The 21,497-nt window shown below is 40.1% G+C and overlaps 1 protein-coding gene across 5 annotated transcripts in view; it reads left to right on the top strand.

Moving 5' to 3' along the window:
• Window positions 1-21,497, top strand: part of IDE (insulin degrading enzyme) — a 122,830-nt gene that overhangs the window by 36,108 nt on the left and 65,225 nt on the right. For 4 of the 5 annotated variants that reach the window (XM_025397961.1, XM_025397960.1, XM_025397959.1 and 1 more), the window contains exons 3-4: window positions 1,560-1,767; window positions 4,355-4,524. In XM_025397961.1, coding sequence (XP_025253746.1) covers window positions 1,560-1,767; window positions 4,355-4,524 — 378 coding nt within the window. Of the gene's footprint in view, window positions 1-1,559; window positions 1,768-4,354; window positions 4,525-9,774; window positions 9,781-21,497 lie in introns of all 5 variants that reach the window. The other variant, XM_025397963.1, reaches the window with a different exon arrangement.

The following is a 21,497-nucleotide window of genomic DNA, read 5'->3' as shown; positions in this document are numbered from 1 at the left end:
TGGAGTGCAATAGTGCGATCTCTGCTCACCGCAACCTCCACCTCCCTAGTTCAAGCAATTCTCCTACCTCAGCCTCCCGAGTAGCTGGGATTACAGGTATGCACCACCACGCCTGCCTAATTTTGTATTTTTAGTAGAGACAGGGTTTCTCCATGTTGGTCAGGCGGGTCTTGAACTCTCGACCTCAGATGATCTGCCCGCCTTGGCCTCCCAAAGTGCAGAGATTATAGGTGTGAGCCACCGTGCCCAGCCTCATGTGCACATTTCTTTTTTTTTTTTTTTTTGAGGTGGAGTTTCGCTGTTGTCACCCATGCTGGAGTGCAATGGCGTGATCTCAGCTGACTGCAACCTCCACCTCCCAGGTTCAAGCGATTCTCCTCCCTCACCCTCCTAACTGGGAATACAGGTGCCCACCGCCACACCCAGCTAATTTGTGTATTTTTAGTAGAGATGGAGTTTCACCACATTGGCCAGGCTGGTCTCGAACTCCTGACCTCAGGTGATCCACCCACCTCAGCCTCCAAAAGTGTTAGGATTACAGGTGTGAGCCACCACGCCCTGCCATGTGCACATTTCTTACACATTTAATGTTGCTTTAATCAGGTTGCTTTTTTTTTTTTCTTTCTTTTTTCTCTGAGACAGAGTATCACTCTGTTGCCCAGGCTGGAGTGCAGTGGTGCAATCTCCGCCCGCTGCAGCCCCCACCTCCAGGTTCAAGCAATTTACCTACCTCAGCCTCCCTAGTAGCTGGGATTACAGGTGCCCGCCACCATGCCCAGCTAATTTTGTATTTTTATTAGAGACGAGGTTTTGCCGTGTAGGCCAGGCTGATCTCAAACTCCTGACCTCAGGTGATCTGCCCACCTCGTCCTCCCGAAGTGCTGGGATTAGGGATGTGGGCCACTGTGCCCGGGCAGGTTGCTTTTTATGTATGTGTACAGTTAGTGGGACAGTGTTTCTTTTTGTCCTCTTTGAAAAGCTTTTAACTCAGTGCCATTTTAGAACTGAGGAAATAAGGTAATATTGAACAAATAACTATTGCCTACCGTAATGCTTTGGACTACCAGAGTGATTTGCAAATGTCATCTAATTTGTACTCACACAGCCCTCTTAGATGGGTATATATTGAAGCGATTGAGCCAGGATAGGTATTGTGCTTACCATTTCACAACAGCTAGTAGAGCCAGTAACCCCCAAATGCATGCTGTTAGCACTGTGCTGTATAGTCTTCCGCAATGAAATCATGACAAGAAAATTCTAGCTCTTAAAACTGTGAGTCCAGCTCTTTCTTCCTGTCCAGTATGTGGTAAAACTAATGTTCGGAGACACTAAGTAACCTGCCCAAAGTTACCAACTAATTAGTGTCAAGAGCAGGCACTAGAGACCAGTCTTGTGACTACTGATTTGCTTTCTAAATAATAGCATTTTAGGTAACTTGTGCTTAACTTTCTCTGATTATATGGTTGGAGTTGTCATACTAACAAGAACTACAAGTCATCTGTACTTACTAGCTTTCAACATAAGACAATGATTTATTATATACGTGTTTTCTCTTTCAGGTTCATTGTCGGATCCTCCAAATATTGCTGGCTTAAGTCATTTTTGTGAACATATGCTTTTTTTGGGAACAAAGAAATACCCTAAAGAAAATGAATACAGCCAGTTTCTCAGTGAGCATGCAGGAAGTTCAAATGCCTTTACTAGTGGAGAACATACCAATTACTATTTTGATGTTTCTCATGAACACCTAGAAGGTGCCCTAGACAGGTAATGCAGAATACCCTATGAATTATCCAACTTTGTGTACTTGTCACATTAATAATAATAACAATTATTATTTCTACAGAGATGGCTTTATAGCTTCATAGTTTAACAAAAGGTATTTTAACCTGTGTTTTTCCCTGTGTTTTCTGAAAAAGAAAAAATGAATGATGTCATGTATTTACTGAGTGGTAAAGGAATAATAATGGCATGACTTTAAATGAGTCTTCAGGCCTGCAAAGTATTTTATTGAGGTATAGAATTTTTAGCAGCCCTTTCCATTCTAACTGGTGTTACATATAAAGCATGTGATGAGGACTAACCTGATAGTGTCATTGATCTCTTTTCAGACATACTTCTGTTCCAGAATGCTAAACCTTAAATATTCGCTCCTCATTCATTTCCTTGCTTCTCAAGGATGCTTAGTAGATACAGAACATTTTGATCTGCTGTTTCAACCATGGGGATATTTTGAAAGTGTTTTTTGGAGCAAACTCCATTAGGCCAATTTAATTTCTTGGTCAATATATATATATTTTTTCTTTAGACGGAGTTTCGCTCTTGTTGCCCAGGCTGGAATGCCATGGCGCAGTCTTGGCTCACTGCAACCTTCGCTTCCCGGGTTCAAGCAATTCTGCCTCAGCCTCCTGAGTAATCGGGATTACAGGCATGTGCCACCATGCCCAGCTAATTTGGTATTTTTAGTAGAGATGGGCTTTCCCCATGTTTGTCAGGCTGGTCTCAAACTCCTGACCTCAGGTGATCCGCCCACCTCAGCCTCCCAGAATGCTGGGATTACAGGTGTGAGCCACTGCACCCAGCCTTGGTCAATATATTTTTTTTTTTTGGATCAATTTTTTATACAGCTAACAATTTCTAATTTTTTTGTTACATCAGCGATTTGATTCATTATTTGAAGTGTAACTTATCCTTGGTGAATATTTATAGTTTTCTGTGATGCCAAGGTGTAATTCAGCAACTTTTTGGATCTATAATGAAATTTGACACTTTTAGTCACTGTCAGCTTTATTTGCTTACTTTTAATAATAATTGTTATATTTTTGAAAAAACATTATCAAAGCGAGGGCGTGGGTTTATGATATGTACTGGGTCAAAGTAGTGTGTTTCCTACTTATTCTAATATTTTATGTTTCAGTCTTTAGGCAGCAGCTTTGAGGTATAATCATCTCTGATATGTATTCCCAGAGGACTTCCATTAATGAGTGCCCTGGGATCATACACTGAATTTCATTTCCTGCTTTACAAATGCTGCAGCAGATGTTCATATAGTAGATCTCTGTATGATGGAGGATGTCTGTTACTTGTCTCAAACTAAAAATCCACTTGTATAAGAGGATCATTTTAAAAACCTGATTATACTGTGTCATAACATGATCCTTTATCTGGGCCATCCAGCTTTGGTATGTAGCTGTTAGACATTTTTCCCAGCCTCAAGGTATTGAGGTGGGTAAAAGATGTTATGTGGCCAGAAATTCTCTGTTTTCATACATCTTTGATTATAGACTCCAGATAGATAGAGTTTCCCCTTGTGGTATATGTAAAGTACTTAGCACAGTATCGTATTTACTTATGCACTTAAAGTGAATAGCAAGTAATGATAATGGCTTCTGTGACAGCTGGACTGTGAGGTGTAGTAACTGAGATGTTTATAGACCTAAGAGTTCCTTAGACCCACTGAATAAAATAGTCCTGTTCAGAGCCTCTGCTCTTAACTTCATCTAAATCAAGTCTTATTCTATAAAATGGGATGTAAAGTTTCTTAAGAATTACTATAGGAATCCTGAGTTAAATTTAACCTGATATAGAAGAGTTAATTTATTAGCTGTAGGTATCTTAAACTTTGGTACTATTATTAAGGAATAGCCTCAAGAAAGGCCTATTGGTTACTTATGTTAAAGTTACATACTGTGTTATTTACTGAATCACTGCTTATTAAAAATTTATGGACTGTTTCTCTTATAATTTCATCAAAGCCCATAATCATGGCCTAGGCAAATTATGTCATACCTCAGGTTTTTCACTGCGTTATGTTTTTTCCTACTAATTCAAGTTTGTTTTTCTACATAAGAAGAAAGAAATATTCAAATTGAGCCTGTTAAAAGTAGGTCACTTGTTTGTCCTAAGGTGCCTGAGTCTTAGTGACATTGCACCTAAAACTGTAAATTTAAGATTGGCCTCAAAACTATGACCTGCCTTTTTCTTTCTTTCTCTTTTTTTTTTTTGGAGAATTAGCCACATATAACAGTTTTTATAGACATGCCAAATTAAAAATCTTAAATAGACTGCTGTTGTCTCCATAATCTGCCTTTTTTGGTGTTAATTTTTTAAATTTTCACTATTTATCATCTCTGGGGTAGATCAACTCCTCTGCATTTACCTCTGTTCAATATTAGATTTTTCTTCTGTTCCACAGCACTTATTTTGTATTCCTTTTTTCTTAGTAGCAATGGTTGTTTTGTTTCTGATTCTGCAAAATTTGCATTTCCTATCTAATAAGTTTGAAAGATCTTTTTAAAAGACCATTCTTTTAAAATGACATCTTTCAAGTTTTAATTATGTTTCATACCCTTAGGTTTGCACAGTTCTTTCTGTGCCCCTTGTTCGATGAAAGTTGCAAAGACAGAGAGGTGAATGCAGTTGATTCAGAACATGAGAAGAATGTGATGAACGATGCCTGGAGACTCTTTCAATTGGAAAAAGCTACAGGGAATCCTAAACACCCCTTTAGTAAATTTGGGACAGGTTTGTCAACAGCTGCTTTCCTTGACCTCATTTAAACCCAAGGCCACTGCATAGTATTATATTTTATGTTTATATAAAATATATTTATGTATATATTTATGTATATAACCCATGGCATATACAGTTCATGGCATATTTTACATTTCAGGATAGATTTCAAAATTCCACATTTCTACTTATATCCTGTTCAAATAGGGTTCTAAATGTTTAAGGAGCAGAGCAGTTAGAGTTGTGAATAGATATTAACCAGCATTCCATATGGAGAAGATAATAAGATTCTTTTATTCCGAAGCCTACCTTCCAAAGTACTTTTTTTTGTAAAGGCTCACTATAGTATTGTTGAATCCACTTGTCCTCATTTCTTGCACTTCTGCTAATCCAGATGCATAGCATCTGCTCTGGGGTTAACTCTGCGGAAGACAGGACACTGTAGAAGACACAGAAGATCCCTGCTCTGAAAGTGCTACAATCTCCTAGAGGGAGATAAGAAGTGGGGATAACAGGAAGTAGAATAAGATAAATGTGGAGACTATTGACTTTATAATTGTACCTTTTTCTTCAATTTTTCATTAAAAAGTACTTGTTTAAATATTTAAACAGTAGAAAAGCATTTAAAGTAAAAATAAAAGCAGAAACACCAAGTCTGTCTATTCTTTATCTATTCCTGCCAGTCCTACTCACCAGAGGTAATCATTGTTAACAGATTGCTTTACTGTTAAAATACTGTTTTGGGTATTATAAAAGTTTATAAGAATAATGATAATATATTATTTAGTGTACTTAGAAATTTATGCTTAAAAATTAACTTCTCTGACAACGTGCTTATTTTATAAATTAGTTTTGGGAACTTTTTAAAACCATAAAGACAACTTTAAGTTTGGATATCATTCTAATATGTCGAACAGCAGTCAGAGAAATTAGCATAGCTTTACAGATTTAGGAGTTTTCAAAAATTACACTCTGAAGCAGTGATATTATATTCTTTAGAACCGTAGTACTCGGCACTCAATATTAACATAATTGCCAAGATGAATAGTGTGGTTCTTAGAATGTCTACATAATGCTGAATTTTTTGAGAAGTGATTTTTGTGGAGAACATCAGCATTCATGGTATGTAAAGAAGGGAATGTGAGTTTTAAAAAACAAATATCAGGTCAGGCATGGTGGCTCATGCCTGTAACTGCAATACTTTGGAAGACCAAGGTGGGAGGATTGCTTGAGTTCAGGAGTTTGAGACCAGCCTGGGCAACATAGTGAGACACTGTCTCTACAAGAAAATAAAATAATTAGCCAGGCATGGTGGTGTGTGCCTGTAGTCCCTGCTACCTGGGAGGCTGAGGATGGCTTGAGCCAGTGAGGTCAGCTGCAGTGAGCCGCAATTGAGCCACTGCACTCCAGCCTGGGTGATAGTAAGACCCTGTCGCAAAAAAAAAAAAAAAAACAAAAAAAACTTTTTTTTTTTGTTTTTTCAAAAACATTACATTCAAATGATTATTTATTTATTTGAGATGGAGTCTGGCTTTTGTCACCAAGGCTGGAGTGCAGTGGCCTGATCTCAGCTCACTGCAACCTCTGCCTCCCAAGTTCCAGCAATTCTCCTGCCTCAGCCTTCTGAGTAGCTGGGATTACAGGCGCCCACCACCACGCCCAGCTAATTTGTGTACTTTTAGTAGAGATGGGGTTTCGCCACGTTGGTCAGGCTGGTCTTGAAATCCTGACCTCAGGTGATCCGCCCACCTCAGCCTCTCAAAGTGCTGGAATTACAGGCGTGATCCACCGCGCCCAGTGATTATTTGTTTGTTTTTTTTTGTTTTTTTTTTTTTTGAGACAGAGTCTGGCTCTGTCACCCAGGCTGGAGTGCAGTGGCCGGATCTCAGCTCACTGCAAGCTTCGCCTCCCGGGTTCACGCCATTCTCCTGCCTCAGCCTCCCAAGTAGCTGGGACTACAGGCGCCCACCACCACGCCTGGCTAATTTTTTTTTTATATTTTAGTAGAGACGGGGTTTCACCGTGTTAGCCAGGATGGTCTCGATCTCCTGACTTCATGATCCGCCGTCTCGGCCTCCCAAAGTGCTGGGATTACAGGCTTGAGCCACCGCGCCCAGCCATGATTATTTGTTTTTTAAAGTAGTCTCTTTGGTATGTTAGATACTTACACAAACAGTGCTACTATTGTGCAGAATATGTTGGAGCTCCTCTTTGGGAGTTGCCTTTTTTAAAATAACCTCACTGGTGACAAATTATAATCAGCATAATCAGAAAGCAGTTACACATTTTCCAGAAATAAATCCAGTGAATAAGTTGAGTAATGTTTCTTCTGGTCACAAACAAGGAACATTTTTTTTTTCCTGTAGAGATGGGATCTCGCTATGTTGACCAGGCTGGTCTTGAACTCCTGGCCTCAAGTATTCTTCCTGCCTTAGCCTCCCAAAGTGCTGAGATTATAGGCATGAGTCACCATGCCTGGCCACAAGAACAATCTTAAAATATTCTATAGAAGGGTTTCAGGAATGATGGGCAAAGAGATACATTGCATGGCATATCCATATGGGTGAAGTTTCAGGGCATATTTCTTTTTATAGCCTGACAAAGCTAGGCAGTTAGCAAAGTACATGGTAATATAAACAGCTGAGAAACAAGTGAGCCAGACTCAGTACACAGTACAGAAAATGTGACATAATAGAAATGTCAAGTTACCTTCTGATTTTAGAATTATAAACTTACATTGAATTTAGAAGTTCTATGTATTTTTTTTTTTTTTTTTTTTTGAGACGGAGTCTTGTTCTGTCACCCAGGCTGGAGTACAGTGGTGCAATCTTGGCTCACTGCAAGCTCTGCCTCCCGGGTTCTCGCCATTCTCCTGTCTCAGCCTCCCAAGTAGCTGGGACTACAGGCGCCCGTCACCACGCCCGGCTAATTTTTTGTATTTTTTTTTTTAGTAGAGACGGGGTTTCACCATGTTAGCCAGGATAGTCTCGATCTCCTGACCTCGTGATCCACCCGCCTCAGCCTCCCAAAGTGCTGGGAGTACAGGCGTGAGCCACCGCGCCTGGCCATAGTTCTATGTATTTTTAAGGTCACAGGTACATTTGAAAATTTGATGAAAGCTCTATGCCCTCATCTCAGATATTATGCATATTTAAAACTTTGCAAAAGTGATCCGTGAAGTAGGATCCTTTGTCAGAAATTCATGCTAATGTATGTAGATTGCTTTAGCCTCAGATGTTTTTGTGAATGTGGGCCACTTTGTTCATCAGGGAATTTGTTTTTGTTTTTGTTTTTGAGACAGTCTTGTTCTGTTGCCCAGGCTGGTGTACAGTATGGTGATCTTGGCTCACTGCAACCTCTGCCTCTCAGATTCAAGCGATTCTCCTGCCTCAGCCTTCTGAGTAACTGGGATTACAGGCACCCACTACCATGCCCAGCTAATTTTGTATTTTTAGTAGAGATGGGATTTCACCACGTTAGCCAGGCTGATCTCAAACTCCTGACCTCAAGTGATCCCCCCGTCTCAGCCTCCCAAACTGCTGGGATTACAGGCATAAGCCATCATGCCTGGTCTCATCAAGGGATTTTGATTTAAAATAATAATACTAGGAAAAGGTATGTATTTTTGAATGAATAAAAACCACACATTGTATTATCTGTTTTAAGAAAACTTTACAGTGAGATGTTTGTCCCTAACATTTTTCATGCTTCAGAAATAGTATAGATTAGTGGCTTTCAAACTCTTTTTTGTATACAACTCATAGTAAGAAGGGCATTTTATTTGGCAATTCGGAGCACATATATGTGTTTGTGTGAGCAGCTGAAACAAAAGTTTTGTCAAACACTATCTTACATCATGGGATGTAGTCTGGCACTTTCCGTTATATTCTGTTTTTTGTTTTTTTGTTTTTTCCTAGAGAAACTCTGGTCTGCTAATACTTTAAATGCATTTAATTACAATATAATGGGTCCTGACCCACAGTTTTAGTAGTCCAAAGTGATAGACAATAAACTCTGAGCACTGGATAAAATACAGCACTCATCCGTGAACAAAAATAAACCACAACAATAAAAAACTTTTTTTTTTTTTTTTTTGAGACGGAGTCTTGCTGTGTTGCCCAGGCTGGAGTGCAGTGGCGCGATCTCAGCTCACTGCAAGCTCCGCCTCCCGGGTTTACGCCATTCTCCTGCCTCAGCCTCCTGAGTAGCTGGGACTACAGGCGCTGCCACCTCGCCCGGCTAGTTTTTTGTATTTTTTAGTAGAGACAGGGTTTCACCGTGTTAGCCATGATGGTCTCGATCTTCTGACCTCGTGATCCGCCCGTCTCGGCCTCCCAAAGTGCTGGGATTACAGGCTTGAGCCACCGCGCCTGGCCAATAAAAAACTTTTAAGCTGATTAAAAACTATTGTCAAACATCATGATTAATGGAGGTTTCAGAAGATTTCTGTTGAAAAAATAAGGATGCCCACTATCACTTTTTGTTTGGCTATACTTCCAAGTATTAATCATTACAGTAAGTCAAGGGGAAAATGTGATTATAAAAGATGGAAAGGAAGCACCACAAACAAAACCTATTTCTTTATTTCTATATGATAGGATTGCCTCCATAAAAATACTGAAGGAAATCTTCAGATCAGTCATTACAAATAATTAAGCAAGGTTGCCAGAAAGAAGAGGAACACACTAAAATTGCGGTTGGTTTTTTTGTTTTGTTTTGTTTTTGTTTTTTTTTTTTTGAGATGGAGTCTCACTCTGTCACCCAGGCTGGAGTGCAGTGGCGCGACCTTGGCTCACTGCCATCTCCGCCTCCCGGGTTCAAACGATTCTCCTGTCTCAGCTTCCCAAGTAGTTGGGATTACAGGCGTGAGCCACTGCGCCCGTTCATGTTCTTGTATCAATAGTCAATTACAGGAAAATGCTGGGGTAAAAATTATTTCATTCGCAATATTTAACAAAGCTATAAAATACTCAGAAATATGCCCCAAATTTCTCTAAATTCAATGCAGTGCCAGTTGAAAGTCCTGCAAGTTTTTTTGAGGGTTTTTATAATCTCATTATAAAATTAATAGGAGAGTAAAAGGCCAAGAATAGCTAAGATAATTTTGAAGAACAAGGAAAACTACTTCTACCAGGTACCAAGACTTATTATAAAGTTCTAGTTGTTACAGTATTAGAATTGATGCAGGGGTGCATGAAGATACCAGTAGAACAGATTATAGACCCTGGAAACATATCCACAAACATGGAAACTTGATGTAAGGAAGAGGTACATTACAAATGAATGAAAAAAATATAGTTCTTTCTTAGGACTTTATGTAGACTTTCCATAGACTACAGGCACGTGTCACTGAGTCTGGTTCGCTGCAACTTTTAAAAGAAAATATATGAGAATTTTTTTGATCTTCAGGTGGAAGAAAAATTCTTAAACACACAAAAAAACCCATAAAGATAGACATAAACCATAGGTTTAGAGATAAACTTGACCTCATTGAAATTTAAAATTCTTGTTCAAAAGAGACACAAGCTAGATGTGGTGGTATGCACCTGTAATCCCAGCTTCTCAGCAAGCTGAGGCAGGAGGATGGTTTGCACCCAGGAGTTCAAGACCAGTCTAGGCAACATAGACCCTGTCTTTTTTCTTTTTTTTTGAGACAGGGCCTCACCCTGTGGCCCAGGCTGGAGTGCAGTGGTGCAATCTTGGCACTCTGTAACCTCCTCCTCCTGGGCTCTAATGATCCTCCTATCCCAGCCTCACAAGTAGCTGAGACTACACGCACACGCTACAGCACTCAGCTAATTATTTAATCTTTTGTAGAGATGGGGTCTCTCCCTATGTTGCCCAAGCTGATCTCAAACTCCTAGGCTCAAGTGATCCTCCTGCCTCAGCCTCCCAAAGTGCTAGGATTATAGGCATGAACCATCTTGCCCATCCACTTAACTTCTCTACCCAGTTTCCTTCCTTGTCAGGTTGATGTCAATATTAAATGAGATTGTGCTTGTGAAGCCCATAATAATGTTAAATAAATCATGTTAATAGTATAATACCTGATTGGTAGCTGTGAAAGGACAGTAGGATTCTGAAAAGGTCCTTGCCTTGATTCCATATAGATTTTAGGATTGTTTTTTTCTATTTCTGTGAAGAATGTCATTGGTATTTTGATGGGGGTTGCATTGAATCTGTAGATATTTGGATAGTATGGAATTTTAACAATATTAGTTCTTCCAGCCCATGAATACAGGATATCTTTCCTTTTTGTGTGTGCCCTGTTTAATTTCTCTCATTAGTATTTTATAGTTTTCATTGTAGAGATCTTTTACTTTTCTTTTGTTTTTCTGAGATGGAGTCCCACTCTTTTGCCCAGGCTGGAGTGCAGTGGCGCCATCTCAGCTCACTGCAACCTCCACCTCCTGGGTTCAAGTAATTCTGCCTCAGCCTCCCAAGTAACTGGGATTATAGGCTTGCACCACCATGCCCAGCTGATTTTTGTATTTTTAGTAGAGACGAGGTTTCGCATGTTGGCCAGGCTGGTCTCAAACTCCTGAGCTCAAGTGATCCGCCCACCTTGGCCTCCCAAAGTTCTGGGATTACAGGTGTGAGCCACTGTGTCCAGGCTGAGATCTTTTACTTTTTTGGTTCAATTTGTTCTTAGAGGGGGGGTGTGTGTGTGTGCTTTGTGTTTTTTTGTGTGTGTGTTTTTTGTTTTTGTTTTTGTTTTTGTTTTTTGTAGCTATTATAAATGGGATTGCTTTCTTGATTTGTGGGGTTATTTTTCTTTTTTTCTCCCAGATTGTTCACTGTTGGCATATAGAAATGCCACTGATTTTGGTATGCTGACTTTTGTATCCTGCAACTTTACTGAATTCATTTATCAGTTCTAACAGGTGTTTTTGGTAGAGTCTTTAGGTTTTTCTAAATATAAGATTATGTTTTCTATAAACAATGGCAGTTTGACTTCTTTCTTTACATTTCGGATGCTCTTTATGTCTTGTCTAATGGCTCTGGCTAGGACTTCCAGTACTATGCTGTATAAAGTGGTAAAAGTGGGGATGCTTGTCTTCTTCAGATCTTAGAGCAAAGGCTTTCAATTTTTTGCTGTTCCATATGATGTTAGCTCTGAGTTTGTCATATATGGCCTTTATTGTTTTGACATATGTTCCTTCTGTACCCAGTGTGTTGAGAATGTTTATCGTGAAGGGATGTTGAATTTTGTCAAATGCCTGTTTCAGCTTATGGTGTTTGTCCTTGATTCTGTTACTGTGATGTATCATGTTTTTGTTTTGTTTTGTTTTGATACAGTCTCACTCTGTTGCCCAGGCTGGAGGGCAGTGGTGCAATCTCGGCTTACTGCAACCTCTACCTCCCGGGTTCGAGTGATTCTCTTGCTTCAGCCTCCCCAGTAGCTGGGATTACAGGCACATGCCTGGCTAATTTTTGTATTTTTAGTAGAGACTGAGTTTTGCCATGTTGGCCAAGCTGGTCTGGAACTCCTGATCTCAAGGGATCCACCCGCCTTGGCCTCCCAAAGTGCTGGGATTACAGGCATGAGCCATTACACCTGGCCCTGTGATGTATCATGTTTATTGATTTGTATATATTTGTATATATTTTGTGTTTGTTTGTTTGTTTGAGATGGAGTCTCACTCTTTCGCCCAGGCTAGAGTACAGTGGTGCCATCTCGGCTCACTGCAAACCTCCACCTTCTGTGTTCAAGCGATTCTGCTGCCTCAGCCTTTCAAGAAGCTGGGATTGCAGCACCCACCACCACGTCTGGTTAGTTTTTGTATTTTTAGTAGAGACAGGGTTTTACTATGTTGGCCAGGCTGATCTCAAACTTCCGACCTTAGGTGATCCACCTGCCTTGGCCTCCCAAAGTGCTGGGATTATAGACATGAGCCACTGTGTCCAGCCTGATTTGTATATGTTGAACCATCTTTGCATCCCTGAGATGAATCCTGCTTGATCATGTTGAATGATACATATATATATTTATATTTTTCTTTTCTTTTTCTTTTTCTTTTTTTTTTTTTTTTGAGGTAGAGTCTCGCTCTGTCACCCAGGCTGGAGTGCAGTGGCGCAATCTCGGCTTACCGCAACCTCCACCTCCCAGGTTCAAGCAGTTCTGCCTCAGCCTGCCAAGTAGCTAGGATTACATGCCTGCCACCATGCCTGGCTAATTTATGAATGATATTTTTACTATGTTATTGAATTCAGTTAGTGTCCACTTTGGCTTTTTCTCTTCATTATTCAAATATGCATTTAGTTTCATAGTTCCTGATAAATTGGAAGCCATTTTTCTGCCCTATTTTGTTTTTTTGTTTGCCTCTTCATGGAATTAAAGTAGGAACAGTTGAATATTTACAAGTAGGTTTAGAATAGGAAAAGGAAAAACTTAGTTCTGGTTATGCCTTACTGATCTGTTTCTCCAAACATAACTCTGCCGACACTGTGGGAGCAACTGGGTTTAGTCAGCTGGGAGGGAAATAAAAGAAGGAGGTCAAAGAGTGGGTGGGAGCATTGAAACAGGTACTCCTTCATGTATAGGTAGAATGAAAGGCAAAGTAGAAGACAAGAATACAGAGGGTGGGGCTGTGTTTTAGGTGTGGGTGACTTTTTTTTTTTTTTTTGAGACCGAGTCTTACTCTTGTTGCCCACACTGGAGTGACATGGCATGATCTTGGCTCACTGCAACCTCCACCTCCTAGGTTTAAGTGGTTATCGTATCTCAGCCACCCAAGTTGCTGAGATTATCGGCGCATACCACAATGCCCAGCTAATTTTTTTTTTTTTAAGTAGAGACAGGGGTTTCACCATGTTGGCCAGTCTGGTCTCGAACTCCTGACCTCAGGTGATCTGCCCACGTTGGGCTCCCAAAGTGCTAGGATTATGGTGTGAACCACTGCGCCCAGCTAGTGAAAAGAAAGAAAATTTCTTTTTTCTTTTCTTTTCTTTCTTTCAGACAGGGTTTCCTTCTGTCATTCAGGCTGGAGTGCAGTCGCATAATCTCGGCTCACTGCAGCCTTCATTTCCTGCGTTCAAACGATTCTCCTGCCTCAGCCTCTGGAGTAGCTGGGATTGCAGGCATGTGCCGTCACACCTGGCTAGTTTTTGTATTTTTATTAGAGTCAGGGTTTCACCATGTTGCCCAGGCTAGTCTCAAACTCCTGAGCTCAAGTGATCTCTGTCTCCGCTGCTATTTACTCTGGTATGCTTATTGCAAGTTCATAGGATTATAAGTATAAATGAGCCCAAATTTTGTCTCTCTCAGTTGAAAAGTAATTTTTTTAGTTCCCCTACATGCAAAGTGCATTTGAAAGTGCAAAGAAGTGTAACCAGTGTCATTGCACTCAAGGTGCTGAAAGTTTCGTTGGGGAAGCAAGGCAAACCCAGGATTTCATTGAGTGTAATTTTAGCTTTGATTTTCCAGGATCATCATCTCTCCTTTTTCTTCCTCCTTTTCTTACTAATTTTTATTGAGTGCTGTGCTAAGTACTTTACATGGATTATTTAATTTCTAATAATTCTCACAGTAACCCCAGTAGGTAGATGCTCTTATTTCCATCTTATATACGTGCAGATTAAGACTTAAGATAATTAAATTGCCTAGGGTCCCTCAGCTTTTAAGTGCTAGAGTCAGGATCTGAGTCCAGATTTGGAGCTTTTAAACACTATTCTATTTTGCCTGTTTTAGTGTTGCCCAGAATTTAATTCTCCAGGATCTTAGTGGAGATGCAGTTTCACTTCTCCTGAAGTATAGGTAAGATTTCCTTAAGCAGAAGGAAGAGCCATTCAAGGGGAAAAAGAAAAGGAATTAATATTTATTGTATTTGGCTAATGTTTTAGTCTTGCAGGGAGTACAGAGAGGAGAGAGATAGGGCGGTAGTGAAACTCTCTGTATAGGTTATGGATTTCAATTATTAAGTCAGTCTGAACTCAAAGCCTGTGTTCTTCATGATAATAATTAGGTTGACCCCCAAAACCATGACATGAAGAAAAGACCAAGGAGTGAGCCTGGTTTCTTTTGGAGAACATGAGTTAGGATAGTTTGAGTATAACAAAGGATGCCTTTGCATAGAAAAATAGGAAGGAATAGAATAAAAAAATAGAACCAAATAAAATTGTGGAATATGAGCCAGAGGGTAGTTCAGTGACTCCTGATCCTGTGGTAAAGATAATAACACACCAAATCAGACTCTAATACAAGTTCAATTACTTTTTTCTCTCTTCCCTCCCACCCTTATTTCCTCTTTCCCTTCACCATTTTTTTTTCGTGAAGAATTTAAAACATACACAAAAGTACACAAAATACTATAATGACCCTATGTGTGCATTACATTTCCATTCACCCTTTTGTATTATTTTGAAGAGATACTAGATATCATTTTGCTCATAAATATTTCAGTATATATTCTAAGACATAACAGTTCATTTTTAAAAGCGTAAAAATACCATTATTGTTACCATTATTATCAAATATCCAGTTAGTGTTCAAATTTCTAGTGTTCTTATAAAAATCATAATTTTTAAAGTTTATTTGAATCAGAGTCCAAATAAGGCTCAAATATTAGTGATTGTTTGATATGTCCTTTATTATTTTTATTATTATTATTTTAATTTTTGTAGAGAGAGGATCTCACTATGTTGTCCAGACTGGTCTTGAAATCCTAGCTCCAAGCAATTCTCCCACCTTGACCACCCAAGGTGCTAGGACCCCAAAGTGAGCCACCCAAAGTGAGCCACCACACCAGTCTGATATGTCTTTTAAGTCTCTTTTTAGCTTATAAGTTCATCCTTCATCTCTTCCTCTGCTCCTTCCCCTCACTCCCCTCTTGGAATTTATTTATTGAATAATCAGGTTGTTTGTTTTATCGAACTTCTCATAGCCTAGATTTTTTTTTTTTTACTGCACCCCTAACAATGTAGTTTAACAAGTTCCTCTGTCTTCTGTATTTCTACAAATTGGCAGTTGGATATAGAGACTTGATCAAATTTATCTTTGACTTTTTGACAAGGCACCTTCATAGGTGGTGATGTATTTTTCCATTGGGCATACAATGTCTGGTCATTTATTTATGATGTTGCAAACATTGATTCTCAGTGCATCACCTCCCTAATTTTGTTTTTTCTAATGCTAATTCTATTATTCCATCTGTTTTGGTTAACTTGAGTACTACTGTAAAATCTCTTTTTCTACTATTTGGCTAGTCAGTGGTACAGTTACTGTAGGAAAGGCAGGATAAATGCTTTTATTCCATTCCGTTTATTGACCAGTTTTCAAACTAATGAATTGGTTCGTCAGCATCCTTCAAGGTGACTAATTTGTTTTTTTGAGTGTATCACATAAACGCATGGATATAAAAACATGTCGTATATTTTAGTCCATGTAATCATTTATTGTTCCCTAAGCTTTTCCATGGATTTTGTTACTATCTTTTTTACCCTCACTGGGATATGTGTCTACAGAAAACTAGAAATTTACTGAAAACAAGAGCTGGACCAATCAAGTGTAGGAGTGTTTTCTGATGGCATTTAAGAGGTTTTTTGCTTAAAATCCCCTCTTATAACTCATATCTTGTGCTTGCATATACTTAGCTGCAGAGGAATTGTCATTTTAAATTTTGTGAGAAAATTCACATATATTAAAAGGCTTTAGTCTCTCACTTCCAGGATTTTTAGAAGATTGCTATAGCAAGAAGAAAGGACTTTAAAAAAAGTTTATAATAATTCCAAGTAACTAGCAATACGTATGTTAGCCTAACTTTCAGGATCTTGGGTTTTCAGAGAATGTATACAATTAAAATGGCTTATAACTATAAAGTTGACCTCTCCCTGAGAACATACTATTGGAGCAACCTCTGGTTTCTAAGACATTTCTAAAACTTAAAACTCATTCCTTCTCAGAATAAGAAATATATTGCTGACTTCAGAATTTTCCAGGAAAATAAATTTTATTCCCTCGAAGTCAGCATTCATATACATTGGTACTGAGTTTGTAAGCTTTATTTATTCTAAACAGAATTTAAAATAGTTGTTAAAATGAAAATATAAAGTAGCACTTACTGGATTTTACAATTTACCAACCCCTCTTCACATCCATTATTACATTTCTTAGGCTTCACAAAACCCCATGTTAATACTGTGTAATTATTGTCTGATAGATGCTATGCTGAGCCTTAACATGGATTATTTATTTATTTATGAGATGAAGTCTTGCTCTGTCGCCCAGACTGGAGTGCAATGGCTTGATTTCGGCTCACTGCAGCCTCCACCTCTCGGGTTGAAGCGATTCTCCTGACTTGGCCTCCCCGAGTAGCTGGGACTACAGGTGACTGCCACCATGCCTGGCTAAGTTTTGTATTTTTAGTAGAGACGGGGTTTCGCCATATTGGCCAAGCTGGTCTCAAACTCCTGACCTCCAATAATCCGCCTGCCTCAGCCTCCTGAAGTGTTGGGATTACAGGCGTCAGCCACCGAGCCTGGCAGATTATTTATATTTTAATTCTCACAGCAATCCTGTGAGGTTGGTTCTCTTATTATTCCCATTTATGAATAAGTAAAACTGAGGTGTAAGAGAGGTTAAGAAACCTGCCTGTGTCTCACGGCTAGGAAATGAAGGAGAGTCAGGGATTGAGCCCTTCCTTGCTCTTGCCAACTGGACAAATATCCATATTATCCCTATTTTACAGATGAAATAAATGACCCCTTGGAGATATTTGGAGACTTTTCCAGGGTTTCTAATTAGCACATGATGGAGTCAGGACTAGAATCCCTGAATTCCTAAATGCCAAGGCAGTGTTCTGTCCTAGCAGGCCTAGAGTGGAAGGGTCCCAGTAGGTGAGCAACCCTGATCCTCCATAATTAGGACAGTATGTGTCTAGAGACTAAACTGGTATTTATTATCCCAGTCTTATTCACGTTGTTCTCCATACATGGATTCTTAGTTGTTGGGTGGCAGTCATCTGGACCGTTTACTCAGCTTCTAGCCACAATCTATTTTTTTCCTTGGTGAGTACATCTTTTTATTTAATGATCCACTCAGAAGCCAAGTGTCCTTCCTACAATTCAAATTGTAACAGCAGTAGCTACTGTTTGTTGTTTATTTTCTGTTGTTTATTCATTAAGTATTATGTTAAATACTTCAGTATGTTTACAGATGTATGATGTAGTTGTCATACAAAGAGGTAGGTACACAGACATTTGCCAGATCATTCCCTGTCACACTGCTTAAAGAAAGAATGTTACAAATGCACTTTGAGCATCCGGTGTACACTTCAATTGCATTTTCCTCCCTGCTCCTGAGAGATAACCACTATATTCTTTAATGATTATCATTTCCGTGTTTATAGTTTTATATGTTTTTATGTTTCATAGAAATAGTACTTTATTGTATGTAATCTCTGCTGCTTGTATTTTTTCATTCAACATTTTGTTTTGTAAGAGTTGTCCATATTGATGAGTATTCCTCTGATAATTTTTGTATTTTATTGCTCTTTAAAAAATTCACTGAATGAATGTACCACTATTTATCCATTTTCCTGTTAATGAAACAGTGTTGCTATGGAATTCTTGTACATATCTCCTTGTACACAGACTCCTCTGGATACATATATCCAGGAGTGGAATTACTATGTAGTAGGATATGGACATCTTCAAATTGACTAGAATGTTTCCTGTAGCGGTTGATCCAAGATGCACTCCCTCAGGCAGTGTCTGAGTTCTCATTCTCTGCATACTAAACAACAGTTGATGTCATAAGACTTTAACATTTTTGTTAAGTAATAGTCTTACGCTTTTTTTACGTGTATTTTTCTTACTATGTACTGTAAGCCCACTAATGTCAGTTTAGGAGATTGAACCACAGAGAAGTAAAGTAACTTGTTCAAGGCTATGCAGTCAGAAGATATCTGGCCCCAGGAGAATCAATTGAACCTTGGAGGTGGAGGTTGCAGTGAGCCTAGATGGCAGTGTAAAGCACTAAGGAGCTTAAGCAAAACTCCCTCTGAAACTGTGGCTTTTAGAATCTTCATTTAGTAGAAAAGAAAGGCATCATCAATACTCAAATTTCACCTTGATATGAGAGAACTTCAAACATTCTCCAGCGAAAGGCCTTTTTTTTTTTTTCCCTAAGGAGTTAGGACTATGGGTATGCATCTAAGAGCATCTGGACCCCTCAGGTAGAGTGAGAGAATGTCTCAGGACCTCTTTGGGCAGTAAAGCAGAACTAGGTCTTATTTATTTGTTTGTTTATTTATTTATATTATTTATTTATTTATCTATCAGTCAATCAGACGGAGTCTGACTCTGTCACCCAGGCTGGAGTGCAGTGGTGCGATCTTGGCTCACTGCAGTCTCTGCCTCCTGGTTTCAGGTGATTCTCATGCCTCAGCCTCCTGAGTAGCTGGGATGATAGGCATGCCACCATATTTGCCAGGCTGGTCTTGAACTCCTGGCCTCAAGTGATGCGCCTGCCTTGGCCTCCCAAAGCGCTAGGATTACAGGCATGATTCACTGTGCCCAGCTTCAGCTCGTCTTCAGTGAGAAATTGAGAGGACTAATTAAGAACCTGGAACCAACTTGGGCAACATAGACCGTGGTTCTACCAAAAAAATTTAAAAAAAAACTGGACGTGATGGCACATGCTTGTGGTCCCAGCTACTTTGGAGGCTGAGGTAGAAGGATCTTGAGCCCAGGAGGTCGAGGCTGTAGTGAGCTGTGATTATACCACTGCAGTCTAGCCTGGGCAACAGAGTAAGACCCTATCTTTTTTTTTTTTTTTTTTTTTCTGAGACGTAGTCTTGCTCTGTGCCCCAGGCTGGAGTGCAGTGGCGCGATCTCGGCTCACTGCAAGCTCCGCCCCCTGGGTTCACGCCATTCTCCTGCCTCAGCCTTCCGAGTAGCTGGGACTACAGGCGCCCGCCACCTCGCCCGGCTAATTTTCTTGTATTTTTAGTAGAGATGGGGTTTCACCGTGTTAGCCAGGATGGTCTGGATCTCCTGACCTCGTGATCCGCCCGTCTCGGCCTCCCAGAGTGCTGTCTTAAAAACAAGAACAACCTGGAAACTTGGGTGATAAGCTACGTCTAGGGAGTATGAAAGTGTGTGATTACTTTGTGACTAGGAAAAGGTTAATGAGTTAAGATTAAGGTTATTTGCTAGGCTGTGTCTTGCACATTTTCTCTTCACTGGATCTGTTAAGCATTCTGGGACATGAATCTTTCTTTACTCAGTGCTGTGCAGCGCTACTGAGCTGAAGACTGAGTTTGAGAGCGCCATCTGGTGGCTTTCTGTAGACATCCAATTTCATGAAAGGGACTTTCCCAGTGCCCCTGTATCAGATATTATAACAACACAAGAAAAAAAAAAAAAATTAAACCACATCAAGAACATACTCTCCCATAGTTTTATCTCTGCAGAAGAAAGACAGGATCTCACTTAGTAGTGTAAGTAGAACCAATAATAAAAGTTATTGTGCCAGGATCTTAGGATATTTCCGGTCAAGATGCCATTTTGGAGAGACACTTATCATTGGAATTTCATCTTCCAATCCCTAATTTGCAAGGTATTATTTAGAGAATTTGACTATTTGTTTTTGACTTACATATTTTACCCTACTTGAATTAGTTATTAAGATTTCATGAGAGCTGTTAGTGGTTCACTACATACATCGCTGGAGAGTTACAAAAATAGCATTGTATCCTTTTTTAAACCAGTCTAGATCACATCTATGAGAATTCACATCACAAATTTAATGCTTTGGCCCAAAATAGTGAATTTCTTTCCACAAGTAACTTGGCAAGTTCCAAAAAAATCCCTCAGTGACTCTGTTCAATTAATTATGGAGTACATAGAGAATTGAAAATTAAAATAAGCATGAATGGAGGCCATGTGGATCTTACTTTGTCTTTTAAGCGCTCATAATACCTGCTATCTCATAGGGATTTTAAGAAGTGGAAATATAAATACAGATACAGACCTATTTTATTGAGACAGTCTCACTCTGTTGCCCAGGAGTACAGTGGTGCGATTTTGGCTCACTGCAACCTCCGCCTCCCAGGTTCAAGTGATTCTCATCCCTCAGCCTCCCGAGTAGCTGAGACTACAGGTGCCCACCACCATGCCTGGCTGATTTTTTTATTTTTAATAGGGGGTTTCACCATGTTGGCCAGGCTGGTCTTGAACTCCTGACCTCAGGTGATGCACCCATCTTGGCCTCCCAAAGTGCTGGGATTACAGGTGTGAGCCACTGTGCCTAGCAAAGAAGTATAATTTTTTTTTTTTTTTTTTGAGACGGAGTTTCCCTCTTGTTGCCCAGGCTGGAGCGCAATGGTGCGATCCCAGCTCCGTGCGATCTCGGCTCACTGCAACTTCTGCCTCCCGGGTTCAAGTGATTATCCCGCCTCAACCTCCCAAGTAGCTGGGATTACAGGCATGCACCACCACACCTGGCTAATTTTGTATTTTTATTAGAGATGGGGTTTCTCCATGTTGGTCAGGCTGGTCTTGAACTCCCGACCTCAGGCGATCCACCCGCCTCAGCCTCCCAAAGTGCTTGGATTATAGGCGTGAGCCACCACACCAGGCCAAATGTGTAATTTTTTTTTTTTTTTTTGAGACGGAGTCTGGCTCTGTCGCCCAGGCTGGAGTGCAGTGGCGCGATCTCAGCTCACTGCAAGCTCCGCCTCCCGGGTTTACGCCATTCTCCTGCCTCAGCCTCCCGAGTCGCTGGGACTACTGGCACCTGCCACCTCGCCCGGCTAGTTTTTTGTATTTTTTAGTAGAGACGGGGTTTCACCGTGTTAGCCAGGATGGTCTTGATCTCCTGACCTCGTGATCCGCCCGTCTCGGCCTCCCAAAGTGCTGGGATTACAGGCTTGAGCCACCAAGTCTGGCCAAAAGTATAATTTTTACAAGACACTTTTAGGCCGGGCTTGGTGGCTCAGGCCTGCAATCTCAGCACTTTGGGAGGCCGAGGCAGGCGGATCACC

Source organism: Theropithecus gelada, chromosome 9, assembly GCF_003255815.1.
Source record: "Theropithecus gelada isolate Dixy chromosome 9, Tgel_1.0, whole genome shotgun sequence".
NCBI lineage: Eukaryota > Metazoa > Chordata > Mammalia > Primates > Cercopithecidae > Theropithecus > Theropithecus gelada.
The sequence above is the reverse complement of the archived record's forward strand: the minus strand, read 5'-3'. Positions and strand labels throughout refer to the sequence as shown.